At 38.0% G+C, this 10,884-nt stretch overlaps 1 protein-coding gene across 3 annotated transcripts in view; it reads right to left on the reverse strand.

Annotated features, from left to right (window-relative positions):
• INTS7 (integrator complex subunit 7) overlaps nucleotides 1–10,855 on the reverse strand; it is a 45,305-nt gene extending 34,450 nt beyond the window's left edge. For all 3 annotated transcript variants that reach the window (XM_075147037.1, XM_075147036.1, XM_075147035.1), the window contains exons 1-9: nucleotides 10,716–10,855; nucleotides 10,357–10,486; nucleotides 9,328–9,474; nucleotides 7,033–7,170; nucleotides 6,464–6,510; nucleotides 5,760–5,959; nucleotides 4,096–4,218; nucleotides 1,392–1,509; nucleotides 248–382 (exon numbers count right to left, since the gene is read on the reverse strand). In XM_075147037.1, the coding sequence (XP_075003138.1) occupies nucleotides 248–382; nucleotides 1,392–1,509; nucleotides 4,096–4,218; nucleotides 5,760–5,959; nucleotides 6,464–6,510; nucleotides 7,033–7,170; nucleotides 9,328–9,474; nucleotides 10,357–10,486; nucleotides 10,716–10,806 (1,129 nt within the window). In that variant the 5' untranslated portion in view covers nucleotides 10,807–10,855. The remainder of the gene's footprint in view (nucleotides 1–247; nucleotides 383–1,391; nucleotides 1,510–4,095; nucleotides 4,219–5,759; nucleotides 5,960–6,463; nucleotides 6,511–7,032; nucleotides 7,171–9,327; nucleotides 9,475–10,356; nucleotides 10,487–10,715) is intronic.
• Between the last annotated feature and the right edge of the window lie 29 nt (nucleotides 10,856–10,884).

A 10,884-nucleotide genomic window follows, 5' to 3' on the forward strand; every position in this document is an offset into this window, starting at 1 on the left:
AGGTAAGACAAGCATTTATTTAGCATGAGTTCTACTGTGCCCATTAATTTTTTCTAAATGAGACGAAGATGGAATCTTCCCAACCATTCATAAAATCATACAGAATATTTTCTACTAGATTATAGTCCCCATTCTCCCTAACCAGCATGAAGGATCAGAGAGATTTACAGACAGGTTCACAGACAAGACCAGTCAGCACAAGCCTGACTGTAAACAGACAGTTTTCATTGTCCTTGCTTTCATTTACCTTTTTCCTGACAAGAGGCTGATATATTAGTCAGAATTCTCACGCCATGAGCTGCAATGCCACGGTTATTATGGTAACAGCACTCCTGTGCTAGTTTTACTAAATCAAATGATCTCGCAGTTGTAGCTGCTGTTCCTAAATAAAGACAAGGCAAACAGGACAGAAATCAGCACAGTCTATAATTACATCACAGATCCTTTCAAGTACATTCCTGCAAAAAAAAAAAAAAAAAAAAAATCTATATTGACATATATATCCTATATATAGGATTAATTTTTTCTCTCTATGTTTAAAGGACAGGATGAAAACATATATTTCTCCCTTTTTCTCCACACACAGAGGCTCTCCCTCCATTCCCGGACACTATACAAGTTAGATATACATGAGAAAGAATATTTGGGTCTGAAGGCTGATGTTTCAGGGACTCAGAGAAATATTGCTTTAAGAAATATTATCTCTGATTTAAAAAGCTGGTGAGCATATTAATAATTAAGACATGCCAGAATGACCGAAGAGGATGTACTATTTTTTTTTCATTTCTGCAGCCCATATAGTTGGCTCATAATACTTATTAGGGCAGTCTGGCTTTCAAGTATGATCACCATTGTAAGAACAAGATACCTTGAATCACTTTAAAACATCTACTCTGTTTCTCCAGAATATAATCACAAGGCAGAAAGGTTCACCTGGTACTGAAGCAGATCACTCCCAAAAGGGCTGCATAGCTTCACTGTGCCAGGGTAACACGCCAGCCCAGTCTCACACCATTAAGTCTCCATGCTACTCAAAAGCTATGCAGATCCATGGTTTTAAAGCATCTTAAGCAGAATGCAGGTCAGCCATTTGAGAGGCATTACATTTCTTCATTTTATGAAGAAAAGTTGAAGACCCAAAGGTAAAAAACCCTTTCATATAGCATATTACCCATAAAATCCAGAACAGTATCTCAGACCATGACTATTCATGGATATACAGTATCCCATTTTAAGTTTACATATGATGAACGCAGTCTGACTCTCAGCTAATGTTCTGAAGTTCAAAAATAATTTAAGAATATGCTACAAAGAGTTTAGATGAAACATTATCAGTAGACAGCCAAACCATTAGAAATGCCAAAGATAATAATCTAATCTATTTTTCTTACCTGGAGCATTGCTGAAGTACTGTTTAATGGCAATGGTCCCCGATAACGTGGAAAGAACAGACAGCATGCCCAGTTTCAAGCTGTCATAAGGAGTGTGAAGAGCAGATTCACAGAGTGCCTAAAGATTAGCAGGAGAAAAGATACAGACGGAAGGACGTTCCATGAGCTCTCTGTATTAAACATTTAGTTGCACTTGTCTGTGAAAAGTTTTGAGAGTCAAGATTTTTTTCACAGAAAATACTATACTGAAATCAAAAGTTAGAAGTCATGTCCTGAAGCATCTGCTTTAGCGGACTGAGGACATGGCTTGCAGAAGAGTGACAGTGGGTCTCATATGCTAGGAAACACCAGTTATAAGTCATTTATTAATTAAAAATCAGTGGCAAAAATATTATTAGGTCTCATTGATCAAGTACTGCAAAAATTTTAAGACAGTTCTCCAGTTTTAGAGGTATACTGATTATTTTGCCTTATAACAATCTGCAGGGTTTTATGTAAGTATACATCTCTGAGCAGCAAAGTTTCAAGCGTCATTTCCTTTAACAGTCCTGGTGTCCAACAGAATACAGTTTAAGTTTCTTGATAAACATCTTAAAGCGTATTTTATTTTTTAACTCATTCATAGTAGAGCTCCTGCATACTTTTGTGCCTTTTGCCAGATCTCCTCAGGCCTTATCACATCTAGATTGGAATAACTCTTAAAATTCACATTGTTCTCAGATTTATTATGCCAACACAGTCCACAACTTCATTGTCATTCACTGGGTTTGGAGGCTTTTTTAGTCAACATGAGAGAAAGCAACATGAGAGACAAATGGAAAATGTAAGTATATTCTGCCTCAGAGAGAGCCAAAGCTGAATGATAACATCCAGTAACTGAATAAAGAAAAATAACACCACAGAATTTGTTCCACAGAACAAATAAAAACCCCAAATAGTGTTCTTATCAGGCATACGTATGTTCTTGTATGGTGTAAGGGTCAAATTCTAAATAAACTTGTAATTTGTACCAATGTAGCATTTTGCTAATCCACTGAATAGCATGGCAGCAACAGACAGAAGAAGATAAAACGATTAGGGTTGAAAATGAGTGTCGATGTCTCCCAATACACTGATATTTTAGTCCAGTGCTGTTAGATCACCACTCACAGAGCATATTTGAAACAGTAACTATGAAAAATGCCAAGAGCACAGAAGAATTAGCAGAATGGACTGCAGACTGCTTGTTACCTTCATAGTCCGTAGGAGGACTGCTCTAAGCATCAACAGCAACAGCTTCTAAAGCTGATGTCTGGAAGTCAGTGAAGTCTCCACAATTCAAAGACCAAGCCTCCTATCTGACCTACACAGCCAGACCCAAAACGCTGAAGAAGTTAACACTGCTGAAACTCTTGTTGGTAAAATGTCTTTTAAACATACGGGAAAGAGGTGCCCAACCCAAAATGTTGACTATATATTTTAGAAGTCACAAAAACTCTCATTACTACTGCATGGCATTCAGCAAGCAATAACAAGCTTCAGTCAATTTTGTTCTAACCCAGTCACTGGTTTAGTTCCAATATCACTGGAACTTTTTCCTATGCATTTCAACCATCTTTCAACCATAGAGGACACATACTTTAAGACACTACGTAACGATGAAAGCCATGTTATCAATGTCTCTCACTTGTACTGAGATAACTATCAAACAGGCGTAATGGTATAGAGTAGCATTTTGACTGCAAAGAATCCATAAACCATTAAAGGAATTCCTTGAAATTCCTAAAAGGAAATAAATTTCTGGTATTAATCCATTATGAAGAATAAAGCAGTTCACTAAAATAAAAACCTCTGCACACCCCAAATCATTTTATCTAAGAACTGGAGACAAAGCAAAACGTGCTTTATTTCTCACATGATTATTAACAAAAATCCGCATAGTTTTTCCTCCCAGCTGCCTTATGCTCCAACAGCATATAGCAAAAGTAGCTTCCAAAATTAGTAAAAACAAAGAAAAAGACCCAGAAAAGTACAGCTATAAGCCTGTGCCATAAAGTTCTTGAAATATGTACCTCCCCATTAGAATCTTAATCTAATCTGAAGTTATTTTCTATAGTCATTTCTACTAGAAAAAGGGAAAGACAAGGAGAAAAAATGTTCATATGCAACTGCAATTGGAAGAAAGCAACAATACTCTCTACAATATAACAACTGTTTCCCCAAATAACAGAGATGCACTATAAACATCTTCTAGGGTCTCATTCATACAACAGGAGTCACAAGAATACTACTGAAAATGAGCCATTAATTCTAAGAAATTAAGCCAAAATCACGTTTGTCCTTTCAAGTATACCTTGCTGGATGACATGCTTTGATAAATCCCAGAGAGACTCTCCATGTTACATGAGAGCATTAATACATGCTCAGTATCATAAGATTAATGTAAACATTCAGCTCTCATATCTATTACCTTAGATGAGTTTTTCAGATGGAAAAGTTATTTCCTTACTGTAAAAAGGCCTACTACAAGACACATGCCTTTCCTCAGTTGTAATACTTCAACTATTCATTAATACTTGGCTACTCTGCTTGGCAGAGTAACCCAACCTCAGGATATGGAGATGTAAGTTCTTCCTTTGTTTATCTCTCGAATTGTTGTTTTGGGAAGAATTCTACAACTAATTGAAAAGGTTCATAATAAACTTTAGCTTAAAAATGTATAAACCTGAATATTTTCTCTGCTCCATGTATGTGGTGTCTTGTTGGCCAACAACTTTAAATCTTGGATTGCAAGCCTCTTCACAGCCTTCCTGGGGTCATTCTTCAAGTACTGCAACAAAAGCTGGATCTGCAACAAAGTAAATCCATTGTTTAAGAGAGAGATGCTACTAGAAGGAAGTCTTTTCAAGAGTACTTGTGAAGAACTTTTGAGCATACTCAGCCAAAACTAACTTGCCTTATCTGTCTGATTGCTTGCCACATGGAAAAGCTCCTACTTCGGCTATGATGCCATGGCAAGCTAAAACAGCCTGACAGCCAATTTCTACCATCCTGCTCTCCTTGTTCATGCACTCTTCCCTGCATCACCCTGCATACCTGAGAAGCCTTGAGACCTGTTTCAGCACTCACAGAAATACCATAAAACATCCCTGAGAAGCTAAGTAAACACTTTATACTGTCGTGATTATGCTACTAGCAAGGATTCTGCGCATTGATGCCCATTTGGCTGTCTGCATGATCTGCAGTTAACAGATAGCAACACAGACATACCTTGTATGTCTCAGTAGTTGCCAAAAACAACCTCAAAAAACCACCAAACAAAAACAACCCCTACCCACCCCCTCGGAAGCATTTATCTCAAATTAAGTGACACTTAACTGCATGTCCTTTGTTGTGTTCATTTCCTGCAAATTTACAGAAATGGAATAGCCAGCACATGAAAAAGCATGAACATGCCAGCCATGTTTTTGCTCTTCATCCCCACCCTGGCTACATCATTAAGCAGTGTTGGCTGTTGTGTTGCAGAAATACAGCCTAAAGCACCATGCTTACTGCCATTAAAAAAAAAGCACATCAAGCGTTCTAATGTTGTTTCAGTTGGCTTAGATTCAATACTATCAAAAGCATCCTCTGAAATACAGAAATCAGCCATACCAAAAAGAAGTTTCAGACAGATCAATGCTATTAGTCTAACAGTAACAGACACCAGCCTTCCATAGCTGTACAGGACTGAAAGAAAGCAAATAGATTTTCATGACTACTTTACAAGGATTAGTTAGATGAATCTCAAATGTCACTGTGTTCAGACCTGCTATACAAATCACACCCACAAAGCACATTATCAGAACATAAAAGCATTGTATTTTTCCATCACTGTTTTCCCACAACTTGGTTTATAGTCCTAAATTATAGCAGCAGATTCAAATTCCTCAGAGTTCTTCAAGAAATACATTTTTAAATGCACTCTATGCTATTGAAATATTCATTTGTTTGCATGCAAGGAAGGCAAAAGGCACACCCACGACCCAGTGAAAAGTGAAGCCTGGGTTCTACAGGTAAAATGAAATGTTTTCAGAAAAAGTCAGGGTGTCTGCTTTCCTAAATGCTGATTGATCCTAGCTGATTTCAATCCCAGTTGATTTAAAGAAAGACAGGTTATGATCTGTAAAGAAGGGTCCCTATGTTTGATGGGGTTATCTGGAAATGGGACCAGAAAGGCCAAAAAACATGAAAGCAGCAGCAGTTTTCAGGGTATTCTTTCTCCATAGCAGATAGGAGCAACCATCCTAGCATATCCATCACGATTTATTTTTGGCATCAGCTAGAATCTGAGTTTTTTTTAAGCGTACTTTGTACTTTAAATTGAAGGAATGAATTAGGAAGAATTACCTGTTTAGGAATGTCAACCAAAGAAGAAGCAGCAAGCAGAGTAAAGGTGTGCAGAGTAACAATGACCATCTTGGTAGAGGGATACGATGTTACCAGCTGCTGAAGCAGCTGCCGGGAGCTGGAGGCCAGGCTAGCATCATGATGCATGTGCTGTAGAATAGGGATCAACTTCAATTTCAAGTCCACAGGTGTGGCTAAACCTGCAACAAGGAAGAGAGACATAGGCAGAGTGTTAGTCCTTTGTAATGGCTTTTGGCAGTACTGAGGCACGCAATACGTCTGTATTGCTACCACCTCTGAACGCAGATTGTGCAGACACTTGCATTAGCTTCAAATAACTCATCTACTAGCTAGCAGCATAACCACAGCAATATCAAGCACTTTCACAGTTCTTACCTTGCTTCGTTGCAGGTAACACACATATTAACTCATCTGAAGCAACCTGCGATAGTCTATGTAAGTTCATTCATTGTACTATAGGTGAGCTTTTATTCTTTAACAAACAGGTGTTTTGAAAACTTAGATTTTAAGAGGACACAAGAGCCAGACATCAGATTCTTGGTTACCTAATTTAATTTAAAAACCTGTAATCATTTGAGGATAGGGGCAACAGTATTCTGATATCTGATATTTACATGTGGATAATAAAGAATTCTCAAAGAAATTAAGAGCTTTTGCCTTTATCATTCAATATGCATACATACCTTGAATCATCTCACTGATTTTATTACATATTCCTGCAGCAAAATCCCTGTAGAGAAAAGACAAAGTACCAGGTGAAACGAAAAATAAAGAAATAAATAATTAAAAATAAAAATCAACTGAACTACCAAACATTGCATTTTAACAAAAAAAACTTTTACAAAAGAGTGCTTGCCAAGACCTAAGTCATTTTAGAACCCTTGCACGTGGGCATGATCAAATGATAAAATGGGATCGCTCAAAAACGTGTCAAAGTGACAAGCAGCACTACATTTAATTGCCTAACATAACTTCTGTAAAATAATTCTTGATTAAAGCTGCTATTCCACTTTGCATTCCCATATTTATGAGCTTTCCATTAGTATTTTAGGAAAAAAAAAAAAGAAATAAAAAATTCTGTTAAACTTTTATTGAGATTTCTTTACAATACTGTTATTGCACATAATTAAATGTTTTGCTACAAATGACATGGCTAGCACTACAGAAGAAAATATTAAATTTTGTGAGTACCCGTGTCAATGGAGTTTCCATTCTCCGTAATACGAAAAAATGAAAAAAAATTACATCTTACTTTGATTGTGCAGAGAAGTTGGCAGCAGCAAATATAGCAGCTTCAACTTCCACATTATCATGGGAATCCAAACTCTGACGAATACTGTGATGTGCATTCTTCCTTTCTGGAATAATAGATGCCATGCTGCCCAACATCCTACAGAAAAAAATCACAGCAAAATCAGGAAAAATAATGAGCATGAAGAAATGCAAGATGAAACCAAACAGAAATGTAAAGAGACTGTTAAAAGACTCATTTTTTTATATAAATATGTGCTCTTTCATATCTGTTACAGAAACAAACAAATGCTAGAAGTAGGCATATAATTAAAAGGTAACAAATTTTGTCATGTGGTTTATGGTAATGGTTTAATAAAAATTAACTACATTTTGGTACCTTTTAGCTTGAAATGGGCACAGTGAGAAACTTATCATGAATTCTCATAAAATTAAGAGTGCACTATGGCACTGTGAACATTGAGAACTCTTAAGATGCTTTTATGTTCAAGTTTTAGTATTAATACAACAGATTTAATGCTAAAGCGTACTGATGGCTATTTTCAGACACACATGAACTACACATCATGAGATTTAAAACCAGAAATATGGTAGTCTAGGGGGGTAGTCTAGGGGTAGTCTAGTCTAAAAAAACATTTAGAGAACTGTTTCTACCCTCCTCCCAATTAAGGCCGCGGAGTAAATAAGTGGCAAATGTCTGAACAGTCATAAACGTTAACCACATGCTAAGAAAGCAAAGTTTCTAAAAACTTTGTGTTACCATGGTCAAGCAAGCAAATGCCAGACTTTCATCATTTGTTTCTAAGATCATTTGCTGATCTGAGTTAAGGTTATTATTGGGAATAATGTAATACCTTTTGTGTAACTGCTAAAAAGGGAACAAATCAAAGTATCTATACTTTTGCTAAGAATATCTCAAAGATATTTTTCAGACAAATTTAGCATAAGCACTAGGAAGAAATTTAACCCTATCCCAGCCGAAACCAGGACATCCAGTTAAAAGAAGAATGAATGCAGGACGTGCACTGATGGTAATTTTAGCAAGAGTTCTATGCAAATATTTACACACAGTTATCTAGCAATAAAATTACTGCCCAGACACAAAGTTTTGTTTTAGCAGATCTTTCTTTCAGCATGTTTTTTCTTACTGATGCTACTTAAAGAGGACAAAAACCAATCAACTGAAGATTTTCATACTGCCGAACCAACAGCCATTTTAACCTTTCACTTGATGCATCCTGTGAATTGATTCATAATTTAAGTATTTTTGCAAACTGAGCAGATTCCTGGACTTCTAGCAGTATGTCAAGATAGCCCTCAATACCTGTCAACAAGTGTAATCTTATATTAGAATACTGAAGTGGAACTACAAGAAAACATACAGAGATACTGTACTCACACATTTCTGAGACACTACAGCACCAAAGCATAATCTTAAATTTAAAAAAAAAAATCAAAAGAAGAAAGAAATGGACGTATGAGCTAATCAAACCTCTGTTAATGCCTCTCGTCTTTCAGCAGTGAGATCAGTAACAGTTCTAGATGGACAAAAGAAAAGAATACAAAAGGAAAAAGAAGAGTGCTCTCTTCACATTTAAATTCACTTGCACAGGAGTTAGAAGATGCAGTTAAGATGGCCGTGTTGGGTAGTGTTAGAGATACAGACACCAAAACAGCAGGACAGTGACATTGAAGATAGCTTAATTTTTTTTTTTTTTTTCCTCTATTTGATTCCTAGGAAGGCCAAAGCAATAATACAAGGGCATTGCCTTAGAAGTTATTATCAGAGCCCAACAAGCAGTGAACCTCTAGCATAACAATAAATGAGAAACAGGTGAAAGCGTAACAAGGTTCACATAAGTAAGTTTTACTTACAAGCTAACAAAAATTATTTTGACACATGGGGAAGCACTCTCCTTTTGGTCTTGGTCTAAATATGTCATATGCAATGTATCATGTGTTGCATATAGCTACATACATCTAAGTTATGCATACAACAGTTTTATTCTTCTTCTCTTGAGAACACAAACTTTCCATGTTGCAAATTCCATTTTGCCTGAAGTCATCCACACAATTCTTACCATCATAAACAGTTAATAATTTTGTTCTTCTGATCACAGATCCTTATTGTTCACCCCCTTTAAGACAGATGTCTTTGCTTTTATCTCTATGACCGCTGCAGAAGACGCCTCCTACACTTCATTCATGGTAGTTGCAGATTTTGTTATTCCAGGCTAGTACACTAATAATTAGCTAGAGATTTCAAGTAATTTAGGTTTATTTATGTAATACATACCGAAGTGTAATAGCTCGAGCAACTGGATCATTGCTATGAATTACTGAGAAAACTCTTTTCACGAACTCATCCACATTTAGGATCTTCTCCAAGTGCTTCTCACTCTGCTGAGTAACTTTCAGCACACACAGCCTCAGGAAGTTGTTTCTGTTAGAAGACATACGCATTTCTTTATCAGGCTGTTTTACAATAAAAATTCAAACACTTTAAACACGAAATTATTTAAAAAAAAAATTCTGAGAGTTAATTAAAACAAGGAAAGGTCTATACTTTAGAAATGGTATATTTAAGTAGACTGACATAGTTAAAAAGAGACTATTAACACACTACTGTTCTATTTTCTAGTACAGGTAGTGTCAAATTTAGGCCCAACTCCAGGGAAATGAACCTGTTGACACAAGTGAGAAGGTGTCTAAGCAGATGCCTGTTTTGTGCACACTTAGGGATCTAATTCTGCCAGAAAAGCATGTCCAGGACTAAGACAGAAAAGTCTAATTGCCATTGCCAGGTGTGAGTAAATTTCTTTTCCTTCCCGGAGCCAACAGTGAAGATTCCACAACAGCAACAGATAACTATTACAAAGTAGCTCCCATTTCATCACATGCATCATTTAGACATCAGGCACTTGGAAAAACTATACTTTGGGCTTTGTTATTAACATCCTTAGAGATGGAATTTGCATATATGATCATGCACATTTATGAATTATGAATTGGAACAAGCCCGTGGAGCAGAATTTACACCAGTGAACTTAAACCAGTTAGTTAGCAAATGAATCCTCAAATCAGAACAGATGTAAAGGAACTGTGTCATTGATCACTCACAGCCACTTAAGCCCACTGAAGACAGGGAAAGCAAGTTCCAGTCAAGCACAGCTTGTCCTCAATAGAGTAGGTACTATTGTGGTATTATCAGGCAACCAGAAAAACCCCACGACTGCCCAGGCTCCAAAGCAGCAACACTCCAAGATACAGTGCATTACTACGGACCAGAGATTTGAATGGATAGAAGCTGACTGATGCTACTTACCCCACTCTGAAAACATCAGCTAGCTTTAGGAAAGCTGAATTAATAAGAATAGGGAACGGATATTTCTGGAAGAGCCTGGGAAAACGAACGACGGCTTCGCACTGCTCCCCGAGTTTGCCAGACCTGAGGCCTAAACAAGAGAACAATAATTATTGGGGAAACCGACGCTCCTCCAAAACCAGGTCCTTCCTCCACCCCCACTCGCGGTAAAGCGGTGCAAAACAAAGCTCCCAGCCGCTGGGAACCGAAGGACGGGATGGGACCGCCCCCCACAGCGCGACGGCGGGCAGACAGCGGGCGCCAACGGACAGGGCATGCAGCCGCAGCCCCGCCACAACCCCGAGCCCGCCCGGCCTCACCTTTGTCCAGCTCCATGAGGGCGGAGTTGGCGTCCAGCTCCTGCTCGCCGTAACCCGCATCGGCCAGGAAGGACTTGGCGCTGCCAGCCATACCCACCCCCCCACCGCCGCCCCGGCCGGCCTCCGCGCTCGATCCGGCCCTGTCGCCACGCATGCGCAGTCACCCTCC

Source organism: Calonectris borealis, chromosome 3 (assembly GCF_964195595.1).
Source record: "Calonectris borealis chromosome 3, bCalBor7.hap1.2, whole genome shotgun sequence".
In the NCBI taxonomy this organism is placed as follows: domain Eukaryota; kingdom Metazoa; phylum Chordata; class Aves; order Procellariiformes; family Procellariidae; genus Calonectris; species Calonectris borealis.